This window comes from Gasterosteus aculeatus, chromosome 20, assembly GCF_964276395.1.
Source record: "Gasterosteus aculeatus chromosome 20, fGasAcu3.hap1.1, whole genome shotgun sequence".
Lineage (NCBI taxonomy): Eukaryota > Metazoa > Chordata > Actinopteri > Perciformes > Gasterosteidae > Gasterosteus > Gasterosteus aculeatus.
Genome location: NC_135707.1, coordinates 3,768,879 through 3,790,719, shown reverse-complemented (window position 1 = coordinate 3,790,719; position 21,841 = coordinate 3,768,879). Strand labels below are relative to the sequence as shown.

General features: G+C 48.3%; 1 protein-coding gene across 1 annotated transcript; it reads right to left on the bottom strand.

Moving 5' to 3' along the window:
- Positions 1 to 15,842: 15,842 nt before the first annotated feature.
- Positions 15,843 to 21,763, bottom strand: hormad1 (HORMA domain containing 1). Its single transcript, XM_078094534.1, has 15 exons — positions 21,405 to 21,763; positions 21,163 to 21,224; positions 20,522 to 20,654; positions 20,375 to 20,438; positions 20,258 to 20,294; positions 20,146 to 20,166; positions 19,971 to 19,997; positions 19,815 to 19,882; positions 19,160 to 19,314; positions 18,413 to 18,570; positions 18,134 to 18,216; positions 17,678 to 17,742; positions 17,380 to 17,432; positions 16,932 to 17,012; positions 15,843 to 16,428 (listed from the first exon to the last, which is right to left on the bottom strand). The coding sequence occupies exons 2-15, from the start codon at positions 21,193 to 21,195 to the stop codon at positions 16,333 to 16,335; spliced, it is 1,074 nt and encodes a 357-aa protein (XP_077950660.1). The 5' UTR covers positions 21,196 to 21,224; positions 21,405 to 21,763; the 3' UTR covers positions 15,843 to 16,332.
- Between the last annotated feature and the right edge of the window lie 78 nt (positions 21,764 to 21,841).

Sequence of the window (21,841 nt, the reverse complement as noted above, 5' to 3'; positions counted from 1 at the left end):
CCACCACCCCTTACATCCCCCCCACCCCCTCCTTCTGCTCTTCCTCATCCTCCTCCTCCTCGCCTTCTCTTGCATCTCGCTTCCCTCTCTCCTCCTCTTCCCGATCGGTCCTCTGATCTTCCTTCTCCCGACTCGAGCGTTAAATCCACTCTGCGTCCTCCTTCTCTTCCTCGGCGGCGGCCGCGTCGCTCTCCATCCGTCCGAGGCGAGGCGAGGAGAGTGTGTGCAGCCTCATCCGCCTCTCTTTCCCTCTCCCCCTCTCTCTCTCTCTCTCTCTCTCTCTCCCTTCTCTCTTTAATCAGCATGTTAATAAGAAAGGTAACTAATCAATACATTCAATGGCCTGGCTTGGCGATTGATACCATCTCCATCCACCTCCCCCTTCGCTCTCCGCTGCTAAACACACACACACAAGTAGACAGCTGTCTTGGAGAGGCCCTCAGAGGTAATTTAGTCACTTTATTTAGAAAGCACATTTCAAACCAGCGACATCTGCCCAGCGGGAATAAGCAAAACACACACGGCGGCGTGACGACGCCGGTCCAAACACGGAGCAATGAAAAAGGCCTTTTGAGGCCGTACCTGAAGGTTTCTAATGGGGTGGGGGGGGGGGGGGGGGGGGGGTTGGGGGGGGGACACGCCTCACACACGGGAGAGAAGACATATCGGAAATATCATTTCGGCGAGGGAGGAGGGATCCACTTCCCCTGGATGGCCCCCGGACTCGACAGAACTTCAAGCGCTCGGCCTCTGGTCTTTGCCACGACCTGGTCTCGCTGTACGGTCTCGACAACAGCACAGGCTGGGGGAGTTCAGGTTGGATGCATGGGTCACAAGAGAGTTTCTTTTAACCACGACCAGTTCTTGTAGCATTTTAGAGGGCAAAGATTGTTTTCTTCTCAGTATGTGGGAACAACTGTGGATTTTGTCGTGAGGTTTTGACGATGTTTCTGTCTCCAGACTCTGGACTTGGACTCTGGAGGAGATTTGAGGATGTAAAATGTCAGAGAGTGAATGCCTAAAAAAAATCAAAAGAATTAATTCCGCATTGGAGGCAAATCAAGCAAAGTGGGCGCAGGGGACTGATACAAATAAGTTTAAAAAAAGCAGAGTTGTTTTCGGTGATATGAAACATCCGCATGGAGAACTTTCTCCCCACAGGAAAGACTTCTTTTTGTATCGCACATGATTGAACTGTCAAAACTGATTTACTTCCTCAAGGCGACAGCAGGTTTGTGGGCTGAAGACACTCTGCCATCTTGAAGGACTTTCACTTCCTGTCCCTGTCGAGTCATTGGAGCGACACAACTCTCTACTTTTTCACATTTCCCCCTTTCTTTTTTTTTGGGCTTTCACCAGACATTCCGGGCCTTAAATCCTCCCATTTGAAAAAAACGGTCGGTTGCCAGTTGCTGTTAAAGGTATGTTGATATCTGGCCAGGGAGGTCCGCGCAGCCCTTTAGGGCGCGAGATGGTTCGGAATCACAAGGGAAGGGAATATTTAAGAGCCGAATACTCGCACAGCTTAGGGCTGCAAACAGAGAGAAACATCTCGCCTTGGACCAAAGCAAACATCCACTTCTATCTCCCCGCTCCCCCCACAACCACCCCCCAATATTATTAATAGATGGGAGGGAGGAAAGCACACAAGCGCTCACTGAGACACATAAGTCCTCCCTCCTCGGGATATGGAACTCCAACAGACATGAAAACGCTGGGGCTCCTTCTGAGGAGCACATGAGAGGCATGGCACGGGATAAAGGGAGATCCTTCATACGGGAAGAACACAAGCAGCCAGAATGCAAGGTGGCCTTTCAGGGCCGACTGGATGGGTTTCTCCCCGTGACCCTCAACCAGACACACACACACACACACACACACACACACACACACCAAACCTCCCACCCCCTTCTGAGCTGCTTTTTTTTTTGCCTTCTGGTAACTTCTCTGTCAGTACACAGCGCACAGTGTGATGTAGATCTTTTTACATTTGTCTCCCAGTTTAAACCCCCCCCCCCCCCCTTTTGCTTCTTCGTCCTCTTTTCCTCCTCCACCTCCTCCTGCTGCTTCTTCTTCTTCTCTCTTGCCCGCCGTATCATTTTTCACTGGCCCGGTGGAACAATCGATATGTAGAAAAGCGGCGCGGTGTCATGTATCATTGTGGAATATGTGATATAGATTATGGCCGGTTCATGTTTACAGTATTTTTCTTTTGTATGTGTTCGGATTGCGGTTCGTGAGACGCCGGCGAGCTTTGGAGTGACGTTTTTCGATGGTCTATCATTAAAAATCTAAACATTATATGGGTAAAAATAATTTTATTTTATGAGGAGAGGTCTTGCCATGAGTCATACTTTAATAAAAAAAAGCTGTAAAATGTTCTAAAATGATTCAAGGTGTCATTTTTATAAACGTGTGGATGTGTCATTTATAGGATTAAGGCCCTTTATTTCATACAGCACATTTGACTTTACAACAACGAAGCCTGAACAATCTGAACCCTCTACAGAACAACTCATAATTATTATTTTTTTATTATTTTTGACCTTGTGTGTGATTTAGTAAACTGCACATTTGCGTTGGTCCTGTTTTTATTGTGATTGTAGGGAACACAATATCCCTCATCTTCAAATTCAAGCCATTTGTTTTGGACAATGACTATTTAAATAGCCATTTGTTTGTCAAATCAATATTTTCATATGAGGTCCACGTCGACGGCTCTTCTGAAATCACACCGCTGTCGTAAATGTCTTTGAAAGGAATCAAAGTTTTGTGGAAAACCCCAAATGACCTCCATAAAACAGCTGCTTTCTGCTACATCTGCCCAGATGTTTCTCATAAACATACATAAAGTCTCTGCGTTGATCACGGCCACGTTATACAAAGATGTCCGATGTTGCTCCCCCCCCCCCCCCCCCCTTCCCCACCTTGCAAGCCGAGGTCCAGTTTCATTGCATTATCTGCATGTCCGGAGCGTCCCAGAGGGGCTGCAGAATGACCAGTGGCCCCGCTGACCCTCAGAGCTGCTGTCACCCTTCATCACCCTGCTCTCCATCTTGGATGGTGTGGTCACCTAGCAACCAGGGCCAGGGTTCGCCGCTCATGGACCAGAGGCTATTGGGAAATCAATCGATACGCCTCGGCCCAACCTAGCGAGCTGCCTGCCTGCCTGGCTGGCTGGCTGACTCCCCCCTCCTCTCCTGCTGCCTGCACCCCCTCCCTCCCTCCCCCTCCTCTCCCTTGTTATGGCCAAATGAAGACGATGCAGTTCTCACTTTTCAGCACCTCGCTCGTATGTGGATATCCTGTTACAGGATAAGAAATGCCTCTGCTTGCCAGGAGGCTCGCAGCTCTCGAGGCTGATGTATCTGTCCTGTCAACCGGCCTCCATTTCCACCAATGTTTGGATTGAGAGGCGGAGGAACGGCAATTAATCAAATTTCAGAAGAGGATTTCTTTTTCCTCGCACGGCATCGGCCGTGGGGAAGTGCTGACCGAAAGATTACACCGGGGCATAACTGCAGCGCATCCCGCCCCCACCCCGCCGCCACGTTTATGAATTTCCGCCATCCCAATCCTCCCATGGCTCATCCTCTGGATCATTTCCACACGGGTCTATGTGAATCTAATTAGAAAACCTGACGGACCAAACGCAAAGATCACTTTCATTAGCAGAACAATGAGAAATGTTAAAGGGATTACAGAATCCACCAAAAAAAATAAAGACAAAGATTTCTAAGCTCATAGAACATCTAGAAGGTCAGATCGGTTTAGCGGGACCTCTATTTATTAGGGAGGTCGCTCCTCAACCTTTCACAATCAGGATGGGGGTCAGCAACCCTTGATCCCCCCTCCGACCACAGCGGGAGGATGGGCAAAAAAATGTGATCACCTTAAACAGTTTTAGATTGAAGGCTCGGAGAGAAGGAAGGGGACGATGAAAGGATGGGGGAGGATGGCGGGTCGAGGAGGAAGAAAGAAAGGGAGGAGGAAAAAGGGGGAGAAGGGTGAGGCCTACGCGTTGACAACAAACCAGTGCTAATCTGTTCTCCGGTCAGAGCCATCAAACTGAGCGGCTCGGCTAAAAGGGAATCTGGTGGTCCATCTGGACTGCTGAGTGACCCCCCCCCCCACCTCCGTGCTCTACTGCACTTTGGAGGAGACATTTAAAACACCTTTAACCTTTCAGGGATTCCACTTCAGTAGAGCAGTCCACCGGATACCGAAGCTGTAGCTGTTTTTCGTAATATAGACACAAGCTTTGTATTGAAATTCCAAATCAACTAACAAGCAAAAAAGTGTTATCAATGATATCAAGAGGAAGCGGTTTCAAGAGAATTTTAAGACGTGATCTCTGTAAAATGTCAAGAAATTAAAAGAATTTCCCAAATGATTCATCCAAACAATTTACACCGTTCAGAAAAACCATCGGCTACAAACCAACGGTGAATGTACAGTGTTCAATCACCAAATGAGACCATTGCATTGCATTAAACAGCAGATGCGCGCCACACTTGATGCCAAGCAACAACAGGCAGCTGCAGCCCCCCCCCCCTACTACCCCCCCCCCAGATCAGGCTGCAGATTTCTTGACTTTTGTTGTTGGTCATCCTTGCAACTAAGAAGATGAAGCTACTTCTGTTGTGGGTGTGGCAGATCCCCAGATGGTCATCCAGCACGTGGCTGGAGGTGGGCCGCGAAATGACCCCCCAGCTGGACACTGTGGCCAGGTCACTGATCTCTGAGCCTCCCCTGACCCCCCCTCTTGCTCCTCCTCCTCCTTCTGTTTTAAGAGCCAGCTGCCATAGTAGCACTCCTATCCTAATGGTACTGGACCCCCCCCCCCCCCCCCCCCTCCCTTTACTACCCCAACATCAGCGGCTAGCCAGGCCATGGGGAGTGTCCAGCTGCCCTCTACCCCTCCTCTAGCTGGATCCACTGGCCTTTCACTGGACACAGGAGAGCCTGAGGGTGGGGAAGTGGGGGCCAGTGTAAAAGGACGGGCTTGTCTGATTCGCACCCCCCACCGCTGTAAAGGACAGGAAGAGGGGGCAGATGAGAGCAATAGCCACGAGGATGGAGCATGGCCACAGAGGCATGACATTGACACGGACGAAAGAAAAGAACCTCTTAACCATAAAAGTGGAATGGTCGCCTCTGGAAATCTGGGGCGACAGCAAATGTGTTGTGAGTGCTGGGGTGTCCCGCTCATTGTCCCCGTTACATGTCCCGTGGAGTGCAGGAGAGAAGAGGAAGGGGAGGGGGTGCGACCAGAACGAGACAGGCGGGGAGGGAGGGAGGGAGGGAGGGTGAGGGGGGGGGGGTGTTCTGATGCCTAAAAGCATTCTCAGTGACATACGCACACATGCATCCACTGGAAAACTACTGCTCGGTTGCGTGCAGCTAATGCGCTGCTGCTTCCGGAGACGGCCGGTACAGTTGGATGACTTGGCATGGGCCCACCCAGCGCCGGGGGAGGTACGTCTCCGCTGGGCTGGAGCCCGGCTGCCTACAGAGAGCGGGGGCTTCGGGGTTCGCTTGCCTGGAGTAATGTCGATAAATCAATAGGACACACGTCACTGCAGGCCCAGAGAAGCCACATGAAACTGTCATTGATCGGCAAGAGGTGGAGTGTGAGCGGGAGGGGAGGAGGAGGGGGGAGGGAGGGATGGATGGAGGTGTGTGGGGATGGGAGGGGTGAGGGTTAGGGGGAGGGAGGAACCCAGGGGTCATCTATTCCCCGCTCTACTCCCTCTTCCTCCAGCTCCTTTTTTCCTCTTTCTCCTTCCTGCTCCGCCTAACAATGAAGGCCGGTGTACCGACGGTGGTGTCAAAGGTCAACGCAGTGGCCAGTGTTCGCTTGAACAACACTGCAGAGCCACGTGCACCGTCAATAGCTCACAGTCACGGCTCACCAAACACGGGGGAGGGGGGGGAGGCTCGGGGGTTGTAGAGGACGACCGCTGCCCACAGCGGCGCGGATCGTCACTAGCGAGCGTCTAGCCAATCCATAGCGGTTTGTTATCTGTCGCTCACGGCCGGCGCCATTGACGGGAACAGACCCGAAGGGAGGAGAAATGCATGTAAGCGGGTTTGCGTTGCACTCACGGTGCACAACACCCTGCGAAACCGCCATTTCCTCCTGCGAGGCGGCGGCGGCAACCACAGCAGCCACCGACCGGAGCGAGGAAAAGCCACAGCTGATTGCCTTCCCTCCCACTCCCTCTCTCTCACGCTCCCTCCCAGCTCAATCCTGCCTTTTCAGCAGTAGTTTCGATTGGCGATCAATACGGCACATGATCAACACGGGCCCCCGGATCATGATATCCATCCCCTTCACTTAGGGGCCGTACCCGGCTTAGCGCCAACGCTCTGGAGCCAAAGAGCCTCCGGATCAAAAGGGGGCTGGAGGTTCGGTGCCCACCACGGGCCAGACAGACGGAGGCTGGTGGTCGCCCGGGTGTCGAGTTCTCCTGACAGTCTGTCTGGCTCGGCCTGCCGGCTTTTCGTCCGGAGGGAAGCGCCTCGTCTTCGGCGCCGTTCCCCCCCAGCCTTTGTTCCTCACTCCCGTTGTGCTGCCGCCCCGCGCGCGCGCGCCCGTACAGTCGCTCACGGCGAGCCAATGGCCGCCAACGTTGATCACGCTTGCTCGACCTCCAAATTGGGGTCGACCACAAAAGGGAGGCAGGGAGCAACTGCCGACTTCGAACTGTGCGTGTTTTTCGGAAAAAATAACCCGGAACCCGGATTTGCACCCCACTTGCAACCTAGTTTGCCTTCGAGCGTCCTTCAACCCACATTAGAGGGAGGTCACGGAAAAGCCCCCCCCCCCCACCTCCACGGTCGCCGCCCTTGCAATTAACCTTTATGTAATTTCTTTAATTGTGGAAGTTGACGCTGGGCCGGGGCCCCACGTCCCCTCTGCATTTGTTTCCATGACACTTTCATTATCACAATAGGTATATGAAATAGACAGGTGCAAAATGCATGGCAGCCCTCTGTCCTTGCTCGGGCCGGTTGCCATGGAAACGGCTGATAGAGTAGGTTATCGATCGCTGTGTCCAGTCCCCCTCCGTTCCCCCACCCCCTGAACCGACTTTTTTTCTGCAGTGATGGGCGTGGATCAATAGGCTGTATATTGTATGCCTTTTCTCGCCATTCGTCCCGCGTAATAGGAAAAATGGAGAGGGGAGAATTGTGAAAAATGCAAGCGATAGTATTTAACGACAAAAGAAGACGAGAGAAAAGATTAGATGAGGACTGAAAGGGAAAACGCCCGGAGTCTGATGCAAATAGCGTAAAGGTGTTTTGTGTTTCGACGGAGGGAGAGGAAATAAAAAGGGGGAGAAGGGAGAAAGGGAAGGAAAAGGGTGTTGCAGGGGCCCTCAGCGGTCTGTCTGTCCCTCCACAGTCGGCCCCTTTCTTCTCTCTGGCACTCTCTTTACACATTCATGTCACGGCCCATTTACCAACATATGTACGGTTTTATTTCAATTTATCCAAATCTTTTTTTTTATTATTCACATACGTTTTACAATGAAGCATCAGAGCGGACCCACTCATGTCTTCCTTTTTTCTCCTTTATTTTCTGAACGCGACGGTGAATAGAGGAGCCGCCGCGGACCTGAGGGAGCTCGTTTAAATCTCGCCTGAGGGGTCCCTCCGAGCGAGGGGTCATGGTTGAAGTCATGGAGCGGCGGATTTAAAGGTGGGCTGCTCCTCAAGGTGTCTCTGTCGCCCCGAGGCACGGTCATCACAATTCCAAGAGAGGTGGAAATGAAAGTGCACTGAGGACACAAAGGCTTTCGGGCAAATTAGCCGGCGAGCTCACTGATGGTCAAAAACCTTGGCTTATAGCTACAAACAGGCCACCGAACCCCCCCGTGGTCCATACCCATCTAAACGACCTGATCCCATACATCACAATTCTCCTTTTCTTCGTATAGTCACAATATTACATCGATAAATTAATGTGAAACACTACAGCTTCGCTGCAATGGTTCCGGGGGAGCGAATGGAGCAAAAAAAGCAGGGTGAGTAAAAAGAGAAAAAGATGCTGCATACATTTTTACTCCAACTTACACTTACATCTAACTGAGAATACGTGCATCAACCTCGGGGCGCCATGTTCACAAAGAAACGATAGACACTAAACATGTAGACCGCAGGTCGGGTCACATTGTCTATTCGTCTCCTTTTAATGCCAGGCTGATATCATATACCGTCTGCACCCCCGCACACATATGTCAATATGTTTGGTCTTCACTGGGAGGAATGTGCCCTGAGGCTCCCATATGAAATTAGCAGACCATTCCCATGTTGGCTCCCTTTCATGCTCCCACTTGCAAAGCGGCCAACGCCACTGTATCAATAATTCAGCCACAATTTAGTTGTAGTTGGGCCACATGTTACGGGTCAGTTGCATCGGCTGCTGTTGCCGGATCTGCCTGATGGGCTTGTTGGGGTGGAGGGGGGAGGGGGGGGGGGGTTGTGGTCAAATGGTCTGATTGCGATTGCCATTGCGGTTCCACTAATACGCCGATACGTGTAAGCCTGCTGACGGCTGTTTAAGGCTCTTGTCCTCATTTAAGATAAAACCGTGAGTTATTGTCAGAGACGAGGCGTTAACGTAAAGGGTCCGTTCACTCGTTCACAAATATAAGACATGAATGCAGATTCCATGTTTTTCATTTTTTTGTCTGTGGGAGGAAGTGTTGTTAAATCTCTAAACAAGGTGAGTTGAGTGGATTATAGGGGAGTAACAGGGACACGGGTTGTGGAAACGTTTGCTGTATTTTAGACACTGTTGTTTAATTGTTAATGCTATTTAGCTGTGTTTAAAGTGCCAACAATCTCCCCACATTTAGCCGTGACGTTTTCAAACCCCGGCCTTTTCTGGACACGGTGGTGGTGGTCCTCTGCGGACTGTGTGCCGCGCAGGGCACCGTTACATGCTGAGATGGACGGCTGATAGAGAAGGTTATCGACAAACGTGCGTTAACTACGATAAAATATTTTGTTGCATTAATCGCGGCCACATTAATCGCATAGATTAATACGTTCATGTTGACCGCTCTAGTTTAAAGCAGCGCTGGTTTTCTGACGTGTGTAGTGCTCCAGTTCATTCAGAACGATGACAAAGAGGGAGAAGAACAGAAGGCAGATTCACACATATACTCCACGCAGAGATGGAATCAAAACCTTGTTGAAATGAAGAACAATCACGTTTCTGAGTTGCCTAATCTTTCCTTAAGACAGCAAAAGATGTCATGGATTTAAAGGTTTACACTTTAATAAAACACGATGGACAATTAAAACAGAAAGAGAACTTCCCTCAACTCAATAACTTTCTCCAAATCCCCGAAACCTGGCGGTACGCGAGGCCGCCCGGTTGACAACGCGGCGAATCCTCAGAGCGACTCGCACGCGTGTTTGGAAGATTCTTCTCCCCCCCCCGCACGCATCCCACCAACGCCGCTACACGTCTGCCCTCCCTGTCTCAAAGCAGCCTCGGGGCGGTGGAGCTGCTAATCTCGGGCGCCATATAGAAAAAATGGAAATGTGTATGTGGATGGGAGGGGCGGGCAGGGAGAGGAGAGAGGTGGCTTGCCCTTGCACCTTGGCGAGATGAAAAGCCCTCGAAGCCTGGAGACGAGGAAAACACTGGCAGGGCAGAAGTCAAACTCCCAAGGCCGTCAGAGAGAGAGAGAGAGACAGAGAGAGAGAGAGACAGAGAGCTAACAAACTTTTCCCTTTTCGCCCCGCAGCAGATTGTGTACGTGGTCAAACCGAGGACCCGGTGTGGAAACTCTCCAGTTAGTGAGCATGAATTGCAAAGTTCTCGGGCAACTTCCGTCGGAGGCCGGCAGGCCGGCAGAGTGCGGTGACCCGGTTCGGTGTTCCCGCCGCGTCGGACGGACTCTCCCACACTTTCACAGAGGTTTCATTTTGCTCGCCTCGTTCAGTTACACGCCAAAGGTACTGCAGACACGGTGTTTATTTCATTATTATAATAGATCACGTTTATTATACACACAGCATTGCAGAAAGGGCGAAAGATGGGTTACTTTATAAACGGTTTAGACGCACAAATCACAAATAATATTTGAGTATTTGAAATAATATAAGAGTTTTAAAACTTTATTAATTCATAAATGTGTAACTTTACTATGCATTTAGTGACATATCGTTACATTGAAGCCCTTAAAGTCTGTCTTTTACTTATTGTTCCTCCACCTGGATGTGCAGAGTTCGGCACGTTGTTTGTTTCACTTTTTCACATGAATCTGCTGAAAAAGTTTCTAAAAGCTCGAATAACAACAAGAGACTCCTGAACATGCAAAGAGTCTCTGAGGACAAATGACACCAGAGACAAATTAGGATATTTTTAACATGTCTGAGGGTGACTTCAAGATTTATGTATGTATTTATGTACATAGATATATGTATAATCAGGGTTGAAGTATTTAGAATAAAAGAAATCAACGGGGATTTGGACAATTATTGTAACTTTTTAACGTTCAAAACATTCAATTACTGTAGTTTGATCTCCTGGTCACTAGAGTCCGTTGACAGAAACAATCATTTTAAAGAAAACTTTACCACGTAAAAGTACTAAATAAAATGGTTTGAAAGTTACACAGACGGAACAACAAGCTGCACACACACTGATGCACACTGGTCATTCTGGTGGAGACGACGTCGGCGTTTCTAAAAGTCGCCCTGATGAATCCTTAAAAGCAGCGGACACTCCAACAGTGTAGCCTGTGACTTCTTTTAGCGCTCATCCCGATCGCGCTCTCACACGGCAACTTCATGAACACGTCACTCTTGGTTTTAAAACCCTAAACATTCACGCCTCCAGCCTCCTGGCAGTGTCGACCGTAATCACATCTTTGTCTTTGCACAAACTACAGTAAATTCACCCGTTTTACCACGATCAATACAGACAAAGAAAACACACACACACACACACACTGCAGATGCGTGAGCAGCTGATGCTGGGGGTTAAGTGTTCACATGGAGGTGTGCGTGCGAGGGAAAAGTGTGTAACGCGCTGAAGTGATCAATGTCCTTAAGCACCTCGCCCCGCTCTGCGCCGGGCCCCTCTTGATGAGTCGCTGCTGTGATTGGCCTGGAAAAACAAGTGGCCCTGCAGTCACCTGACCATCAGCGCCCCCCCCCCCCCCCCCCCGCCCACACAGTCGGCCTGGCACGGGGACGCGTCGTGCAGGTGTACCACAGTCGGTAGTTATTCATCGTCCATAATGTTAACGATTACAGCATGTCGATAGCGGACCCGGGAGTTAAATGAGTTTGTGCACTCAGCGACGCTGCGCCTTTGGCGGTTCAAGGTCACTCCCTTCCTCCTCCTGACAGGCGGGACGATTCCCGGGGCCCGGCCCGCGGGCGCAAACACATCTTGGCTCAAGGTCAAGCGAGCCACTATTTAGAACAAATAGATACATAAAGCACTCAATCTGGCGGGCCGGTTAAGTACGGGCCGGGACCTTGGGCCGGGATAAAAGTTGGCCCGGCAGCTCGTATTTTTCGTCCTGTACTTGTATTTCAGCTGGACACTTTGTCACCCCCCCCCCCTCCCTCACCACCCTTCTCCCTCCACTCCTTTCCGACCCGCTTTAACGCTTTCAACTCGCTCTCATGTGACCATTGATTTTCGTCCCGTAAGGGCTCACCGGAGTGCAATGCGGACGACTCCGTCGAGCGCCTTTTCGGGGCGGGGGGCGTCCGCCGCTCTCCCCCCCCCCCCGCCCCCCCCAAGTTAAGCTGCTCCGCGGGACGCGCCCGTGACCAAAGCTGCTATTCAACCCCCGGATCGGCCTGGAAGAAACAAAACACGGAACACAGGGGCCCTTTTGTGTTTGGGCACGAGCGGGACAAGGCCGGGGCGCGTGGCGAGGGGACACACTCCATCGGGAGTCAGTTAGCAGCTCATGCCTATCGTAGTGGACAATGGGTGCAAGGGGCAAGTGTCTCCCTCCCCACTCTCTCTCTCCCCTGCCCCCCCCCCTCGAGGAGACACGAGCCGGGGGCTGGGGGGGGGGGCTCTGATGGCCAAGCGTGACATTTAAACCCCTGCCCTCTGGTAGCTTTAGGGGGGGCTTTGTGGATGAGGAGCAAAGGAGGCCGAGGGGGGGGGGGGGGGGGGGGGGGCTGCACGGAGACGTCCATCTGAGCGTGGAGATAGAACACAAAAAGAGGGTATGGACAGAGGCTCGCCCTATAGACCCCCCTGTCCCCTGCATGCAAGCAGTCCCCCCCCACCCCCCATCACCTCCGCAGAAATCCTGTGTGTCGGTGCGGTGGGGGCCCCCATTGTGCGCGCGGGGCCTGCCGCTGGAGAAGAAAAGCGCCCTTTGGAGGTAAACAATTCAGCTGTCCACTCTGATCACGACGGGGCACATCCCATTGCTCCGAGCATCTGCTTGGTGGTGGGTGCTCGGCACCGCTGACCATACAGACCCGGAGAGCGGCTAAACCCCTGAATCCGCAGGCCCAGTGCCACCTGCTCTTGAGACCCCCCCACCCCAACACACACACACACACACACACACACACTCCTTTTTTTATCATCCACGTATTTGGATCAATACTGTTGACTCCAGCGTGTTGTCTCTCCAAAGACGAGTTGAATAACCCCGCGTTGGCTGTTTAGTGGGGACCGCGTGCTTTTTAAATTGTGTACAGTGCGGAGGCCAACTGTACAGCTGACTAAGGCATGGGGGGGCCGCGGGGGGGAGGTGGGGGAGATGCTCTCTCTCTCTCTCTTTCTATCTCGGTTGTGACACGCAGCTGGTTTCCGTGGCTCCTCATCGCCCCCCTGTGGCCATCAGGATATTCCATCGCTGCTTGTGAATTCTTCCACCTGCTTTCACAGGTCGTGTTGTTGCTCTCCGTGTAAACACATGGTCTCTTAGACAGAATTCATACTTTGAATTGTGCCGCATATGCAAATAGATTAGCTGTTCTCCTCTCTGTTTGAATCCATTATTTCGTATCTTTCGTAAATTCATTTTAACATCCTATTCATCCCCTTTTTGAAGTGCTCATCGACGCTTCCACAGCATTACCGTAATATATGTGAAAAGTATGACCTGCCGAGTTACTGTAGCTGCCAAACGAGATAAAAAACCCTCTAAAATGCAGAAAAGCAAAAGTAAAACTTAAATACTACAGTTCAACGTAAATCTTAAATTGCCCCCATGCTTGTTTTAACAGGACTGCCTCTATCTTTCATTTGAGTGACACACTTCCTGGATTTCAGGGGGTGTTTTCAGGGGCCTCTGCCTGATTCCAAAGGGTTAACTCTGCTGGGGAAGCGCTAATCAGCTCGGAAACATTTGCTGCCCTTCTGGCAAGGTCAGAGGGGTCACAGTCCCTGGGCTGGACGTCCACTGAGCTCCACCCCTCGGCCCCTCCACCCCCGACCCCACCCTGGGGGCCCAATAGGCCCTGCAGGCACAATCACAGAGGCGCCACTATAGGCTCACAGAAGCCGGCTTTAATCTACGGCGCCTCGGACTGTCTGTCAGGAGGTCTCGCCTTGACCGCATCCAGGGCCTGCCGTGGACCCCGAGCTATCTGATTGGTCTATAGGGGGCGTCCGCCCCCCCGCCCCCCCCGCCCCCCCTGCTGTTTGGCCAGCTGATTGATCTGTCAACACTGACCGCTGGACGTGTGTCCCTGAATTTAATTTCAGAATTCATTTCAGGGAGACGTGTGTGTACAGAAATGATGTAGAGTCCCAGGGATCGGAGCTCCGGGTCGAATAAAACTCCAATTTAGATGCCTCTACCCCCCCAACCCCCCCTTCTCTCAGAGATATGGAACGTGATCAACGTGAACACATGGTCTACCGCTCAAACATGTTGTTTTCGTGATTTAAAAGTGGCCCATATCCAAGTCTCTGATTCTGTTCTCTCGTCTTTCACTCTACGGCCGAGATATCACCTCTCTACAATACATGACGAGGCCTGCAAACGGGGCCTTTGTCCTCAGTGCATTTTCACCACGCATCGACACCTAGAGACCCCCCCCCCCCCCCCCCCCCCATCTGTCATCAGGATTTAAAAAAAAAGAAAAGTGTTGAAAAATGCCAGTGGAGGCTGGACGGTGAGGAGGTGAGGTAACCCTGATTCATTTCACAGCTCATAAAGCGCTGTCAATGCGTGCTAGTGTGTGACAGTGTGTGTGAGAGTGTGTGTGACAGTGTGTGTGAGAGTGTGTGTGACTGTGTGTGTGACTGTGTGCGTATCACAGTCCATTCTGTTATCAGAAATACCCATAAAGCGAACGCACAGACGCGAAATGAACGCGGCGGCGGCCGAGACAATGCCCTGTCTGAGGAAGTGAGGGCTGATTTGATGGAGTCTCTCGTCCCCCCCCCTCTCTCCCCCGGTGGGGGCTGCTTGGATATGCATCACAAAGGCTTCCTGCAGTATCGATCCGCAGTGGGTTAAGGCAGTCTATCAGCAAATGTCCCTCTCTCTGGGAAAAACAATGGGAGATTAAAAACACACAGCTTGGGAGGCTGCTGATGGTGGGGAGGAGGGGTGAGGGATGGGAGGGGGAGCTCATCTGAGCCCAAAGGTCAGTGTGTACAGATATAATCCACTTTCACTTAACAGCTTTATTTAAGGTACCCCGCATGCAAATGTGTGGCATTTCCTGGGCCGAGTAGAAGACGGAGGCCTTTTCTCTTCCTTTTTTTTAAGGCAGCAGCAGTTGAGCTTCCCGTCCTCGGAGGGCTGTTCATCCTTTACTGGCAGGTCGCTGAAACCGTTAAATCTATACGAGGGCGAAGACGACTGTATTTACTGAGTGCAGGCCGGCGTCTGACGTCCCAGTTGACTTCAGCTCGATGACTCATGTACTCACGTCATGCTCTGTGCTCCTCATTTTGTGCATCTTATTATTTGACATCATTATATCATTTTGTATTTTTTCTTTTAATGTTTTGTCTAATCGTTATTTAGAACCTCGTCAAGAACAAGATGCTACATCTCGGGTTATTCCTAATAAATTATCTGCACATATTCCGGTCAGAATAACATTTTAAAGAAATTGGACACAGCGACTCCTGCAGCGAAGGTTTCAGACTCAATGAGTGCATCTACAGCTTCCTTAGCGAACAGCTATAAAAATATGAGTCATAGAGGACTGTGCTCTCTGCAAACTGCTCTTTTGATCCCCCGTTAGTGAGGCATGTGGAGAAGTAGGAACAGACCAGGCCTCTTTGAAACCACAGTACTCAAGACAGATCACTCATCCGTTAAATGATGACCAGGAAGTTTGACCAAACTGATACTTTTATTTTGAATTATATTCGGCATTAACCGGGTCACTGTTTTGGGAGCAGCGTGACACAAACATCAAAAAAGGGAATTAATTATTTATTCATTTTTTATAAAAAAAGGGGGGTGTAATAATGAATTATTATTATTACTTATCATCATCTCTGCCAGGATGATCATGCCACTGGAGCGTGTGTGTGTGTGGGGTGTGTGTGTGTGCATATTTGTGTCTGTCCACTTTATACTGCCATCGACTGCCTGCCGACTCCTAACGGACTGCTCGTAACCGCAGTGATACGACTGTTTGCAGAAGCGCTCACACATAAAATAGAGCTCAAATTGAGCTCCATCAACTTCGACGAAATAGTTTGTGGTTTGTGGTAATAAGAAAATTCTCCATGAACTACAAAGAAACTGCTGAAATAACAAATATCTATATACAGTAATTTATACATTTCAGTCAAAAACTGATGGAAATGATGGTTATATCAACATATCCCATGTTGATATTGTCCAATGTCATATATCTTTTTATTTATCTTTATTAGATAAGGCGATGCGTGCATTACAACAAGCGTTCATTCTCCAAATTCCGGGTAAAAGAGGTATAATCATTTCCTCCAAACTAACTGCCAAACTCATCAATGACAAGTCAGAGACGGCAGCAACCTGCTGCACAGACATTGTGTTCATTGGCAGAAACACACATCAAGCTCCCTCGAATTTAAGCCTTTAAGTGACCTTTGTTGTAAAAGTCCTGGTTAGTAAATGAGGAACAGTAAAACAAACTAAAGTATGTTTGTTCATCAGCCGTCGGACTCCAAAACCACGTCTCAGATTGCGCTTCTATTCAAATGAACTACAGAGCAAACAACTGCAACAAAAAAAGCAACAAGGAGCGAGATTCCCTTTAAAAAGACCAACGGCTGTGTAACTTACGGCGTCGTCAAAACAGACTTTTAAAAAACATGCAATGTAAAACGGGTACATCAGCGCGGCGTGGAAGAGGGGGGGGGGGTCAGAAGCGTTCTTTGGGCTCGCTGAATTTGCGCCTCTTCCTCGCCTCGGAGGTGGACGGCGTGTCCTGGCTGCTGGGGATTTCGTACTGAGAGACCTGAGGACAGTGGAGGAGACACCCGACTGGTAAAAAAATAAATAAAATCCCAACCGCAGAATGTTTTGTGTCGGCGGACTGACACAACTTCCCACTCCGACCGAAAGCGAAGCTGATGAGCTGACTCATCGGCAGAAACGAACGCTTCTCATGTAACGGTTCCGTGTTACCGGCCTGCCGCGTTACGCTTCATGTATTATTCACATCTCATTTGTTCACCGTTCGGCTTGTCTCGTACACACAAATCATCATCTGCTGTGCTAATGAGCTTCTCTTCTATACTTTTCATTTCTCTGATGATTTAGTATCGTTTTTCACCAACATTTTAAGCTACATTACGCGAATCATTTATTCCTTATGATGATGCTCGTGCTGCGACAGCTGGATGCAAACATGATTTTAAATAACATTGGACCATATGATGAAAATAACATTCATCATATGCAATTGCACAAACAGCCGTTTAACAGGGATGAATTCTGATTGGCCGTTGGCTGACTGACCTTCACGGACTGGATGTTGCGCCCGCTCCTGGTCCTCCTGGTTTTGTCCACGCCGGGGGACTTCTTCTCCTCGGTGTCCATCTGAGAGAGGACAGACGGACAGTAACTTTTTGTAACGGCGTACAAACTTCAGTCATTCTGCACAGGAACGATTCTATCCTATTTTTAATAACTGGTTGTTGTGAAAAACAACACATATACACAATAAATCAATCACACCAATATTACACTGTCCCACATGTTCGCATTGTTGTGTCTGCTATCTGCATGAGTAACTGTCTCTCTATTTAATGAATACACTTTTCCAGATGTGCCAGAAACTGTCCCGCCCCGTCTCAATAATGGCACAATTGCTTGTTTTTCTCTTTGTTTTCCATGACACGGGGAACAATATGACTATGTATGACTCATGCCTTCTGCAGCGGACGCTTGAAAAAGTCAAAGATACCTCTGTGGCTTTCTCCCAGCTCTCCGTCTTCTCATGAATGCTCAGCTGAATCACTTCAGTTCATGAAAAAAAAAAACAATGACGTTCACATAGTTTCTTAAGTCAATGATATGAATTATTATTATAATATATTATATCAATTACAATTATTTCTGGCAAATAAGTATCTACGTACGATAACTTCTGATGTAAATGAGGTGAAATCAACCAGATGGAGACAGTTCAGAGAGATGAATACGAACAGACAACTTCAAAATGCATTTTAGGAGACACAAACAATCATACACACCGGATTTACCAGTGTTGTCCAAGTTGCCGTCCTCGCTGTCGGACTTCTCCACGTCTTCAATCACATGAGCCTGAAGATGAAAACGTGTCATCTGGACGCCACGATCACAGAGAAGCAACATGTCCTTCATCTTTGCAACGGTTTGGTCTTTGTTAAAACATTTAAGGAAAGCAGCAGGGTGTGCGCTTGTGAGTCACGGTGAGCCACACCCAAACCTTCTTCATTTTCAGATGTCAGTCCAACCAGCGCGATCTTTGACCTTATCTTTTGGTTTTATTGAATCATTTCCAGCTCTGGGTTCATGATCTTAAAGAAACGTTGATGTAGAGCACATCTCCTAAAATGCTTAACTGAACTCTTGGTATTCACTCTTGGTATGATTTTAAAGTTAAAGAACATTATATCTTCAATTCCCCAAACCGACTTGGGTCATAATTTATTTGGGGGCTTTTTTTGGTCCCTTCGTCCTGCTGAATGTGAACTGTTTGTATTCCCATCTCCTCCCTCTTCAGGAGCCACTCCTCCGTCACACGAACACTTGCCTCCACCTGAAGACATTTAACAACAAGCACAGCCGTCAATCACAAATTGGCTTCCAGCTGTGCTGACTGCATTGTTGGTTGGCACATGAAAAAACAACATGGAGTAATAAGCTCAACAAACATATTTATTAAAGAAAACATCTCAAAGTTATTTGATATAAATTTGTATTTCTGCCCCTGTCTCGAGCTTCGTCTCAATCACCTGCTCCAGCCGGTGTCTCTCTGTGGACATGTCCACCTTCAGAGAGTGGAAGGGAGTGGCCACCTGGCCCATGGTGAGCTCCACCATCTCTTTCCCAAACTCCAGGGTGTCGCTGTCGGCCTCCTTGAAGCCGGGCGGCTGGTAGTCCTGAGGGGTGACTGGAGGATGGATGGACAAGCCGTGAGACAAACAAAATGGCTCATCGATCACAACCCTCCATATCGCACACGAGGGAAGCGCGTTTGTCCGTGTGCGCTTCCTGGTCATTGCAACAAATAGGTAACATTTCAACAGAAACTGGTGACGATGCAGCAACGTGGAGATGAGCCTTTTTAATTTAAGGAGAATATGATTCTTGGTGCTTCTGATGAACAAAAGAAGTTTCAATGTTATGGACAGAAACACATTTGTAAAATCTCAAAATAATGCAAAAAGACAGAAGAACAAGTTATTTTCCCCCCTTAATGAATGTGTTACAATTATTTATCATAACTACATATTGGGTTGTTGATATTTACAATAAGGCAGAAACGATGAGCGTGTCTCCACATTAGGAGAGAAGCTTTAAGCTTCAGTTACCACCAACTCTGAGGATACGTCGGACTGGAGCATCAGTTGAATAATGTAACACTGAAGCATAAAAGCTTTCAGAGTTTAAAGCTACAGCTCACAAAATGACAACGTTGTTGTATTAAACGTGGCTCGATTGAACTCACACTTGTTGAAATCATGACCACTGCGAGTTACCGTTTTCGTAATAATCCAGCTTCATGTTGAGGCAGATGTGGTCTGGCAAAGGACCCAGGTTCTGCATCAGCGTGTAGAGCTTCCTCACCAGCAGGATGCTGGCCTTCTTTGTGTCGTTGCATGGCATCGACGACACCTTGTTGTCGTTGTTGCTGCTGAAGAAAGGCGGCAGGATGAGAAACGAGATGCACTCGCCATCAGCCTCATGCAGCTAAAACATGACCACTCTACTTCTCTCTTGATTTATTCCCTCAGTAAACATTCTAAACATCGGTTTATGGTCTCAACCTCTACTTCAAGCTCTTCTTCAATACAGCCCTGACGTTCATTTAGAAAATGATGGTCCATTTAGTCGAATAGACCATAAAGGAGGGCGGGACTTACTGCGATTGACAGGTCGCTGGCATGACAAGCCATGCTGACAGATTTGAAGTGTTTTTGGTGCTCTTATCTGATAGTGTTGACAGATATTTCTGTCAGGCGTGGAGTTAATTAAGCCACTGATTAGAAAGAAAATCAATTTACTTCCAGCTCTGTGACTACAAATTCAAAGCCAGAGCTGATTATAACTTTGTGTTTCCTTATGTTTCTTGCATGAGTATGACTGTATCAATTTTTTGTGTTATGATCTACTCATGAAAATTGGAAAACCCACCTTTCAAAGTCCATCTGAGCTCCTTCGGCTGTGTATTGGATCCTAAACTGGTAACACTCAGTCACTTTCTGAAAGACAGGTGTGTATATGGGATATGCAATGATCCTATTAATACAGTAGTTTGTTATGGGTAAAATAGTTTAGCCTATACATTACCTGAGGGTTATCTGGGTCAGTGTAGATCTAAAAAAACAAAAAAAGGACGAGGGGATTAAGAAACATTAAGCAACTATTAAATTAATCATCTGCACGCTTATCTCTTTGCCTCTCTGACATCCCAATGGAACGTTCATAAAGTCCACACACAAGAAGTTATTAACAAAATACTCACAGACATTATGACGGTCCGCAGCTGGTGGGGGAAAAAATGAACAGTAACTTGGACCAGGACAAGAAAATACGAATAAGGAGTCGCGTACCAGTACAAGTTGAATGTGACTTACATAATTCTTCTGGATTGCCTCAAAACATCCCGTCATCCTGGAAAACAAAATAAATAACACACACCTTGTTGTCTGTGACACATATGGGCTGTGGACACTCAAATGGTTGTTATTCACCATTGGACAATCTGACTGGCACCGGGACAGCTGCGCTCCTCTCTGAGGATCATCACTTTCTGACCTGGAGGGAGGAAGAAAATCTCGATGTAAATATTTACAAACGGCAAATCGACCATTAATGACATTTCAATGGGCCTTTCTAACCTGCGAGATATTTACTGCCGTAGGCTTTGTCTGGGAAAATCCCCCGGAGGTATGTGATGCCGGACACGGCGATGGCCAGAAGCTTCTTCATGACAACCAGGGACTGCTGCTCAGGGACGACCTGGTTGGGAAACTGCTGAGCGTCTCACATCAGAGTAACATCACAAAGTCTACTTACACGTCCCCCTTCAAATATATATCAATCAATGTCAATGATACACATTTCGTCATATGGTCGTTTTTTAAAGACTTGTAAATGCTGGTGTGGGTCATCATATTTTATGTGTGATTTTTAGACTATTCAATTAGTTTTCGGCAACAACATTAAAATAAATTAAAAAAGACACAAAGCATAAGTGAAAGCACAAGAATATCCCGAATTTCATCCGCAAACCAACTAACGGCAGTATCTGCTTTATGGAAGCAGGATGAAAATATAGTTTGTACATACACTTTCAATCACTACTACTACTACTAAATAATGTTGTGAGGTAACAGCATTACAGTAAGTTAGCATTAAAAGCACTTAAGCTAACTTGCTCGCCGGCCTAGCCTGTGCTAGTTAGCTAACGTTATGGCTCAAAACGCTGTATGTAATTAACATCATTAATCATCATTTGTAATTTTTGGGGAGACTCTACCTGGGATGTGGTGACTTGCTGCATGCAGGCCATTGCGGTGGTGAGAGGATAAAATATCAAAGCTGCATAAAAGAAAGAAAACCAGATGGATGAACGTCGCCCGTAGGGGTCGTTGTGGCTAGTTAGCTAACGTTAACTAAACGTTAGTTTATTACCACTACGTTACTGTTTTAACTAACGATAGGTTAATTATGTCGGTCTTACAACTGTTTCCGACACACTAAGATTTTACTGTTACTTACATGGCAACGGATGAAAGACTAGTTCACCAAAACGACAATGTAACTCAACCAGTACGACTTTTTATTAAGGTTTTGTAAGCTAACGTTACGTAACGTTGCCGCTAACGGTCGGTTTTCACCGGTGTTCGCGTCGCACAACGGTTCCCGCTAATTATTTGATTGACGGCCAGCAACCGACAGTTACAGACACGGAGCTTGTAAAAAAAAAAATACATTTATGTAGAAAATAACAATACTTCCGATTCTTATTTTTAACTAATTTTGATGTATTATTTCATGTTACGCGGAGTATATGAACTTATAATCATAGAATAAACATGTTACAGGTGCATTTTGTTTATGCAGTGCGTTTCCCCGTAATGCCCGCAGGCTCCACTTAGTCGTAAAATCATTGGGCGAAGGGATGTCAATCATAGAGAATGCCTCTATTACTCACA

Bases quoted from the DNA above. Each gene is read 5' to 3' on its own strand.
- hormad1 (XM_078094534.1), bottom strand. From the start codon at position 21,195: ATGGCCTGCATGCAGCAAGTCACCACATCCCAG. The intron at 20,439-20,521 runs GTTAGAAAGGCC...TCCTCCCTCCAG, and splicing joins CGGCAGTAAATATCTCGCAG to GTCAGAAAGTGATGATCCTC. The intron at 17,743-18,133 runs CGAAGGGACCAA...ACGTTTTCATCT, and splicing joins ACAGTTCACATTCAGCAGGA to TCAGGCTCATGTGATTGAAG.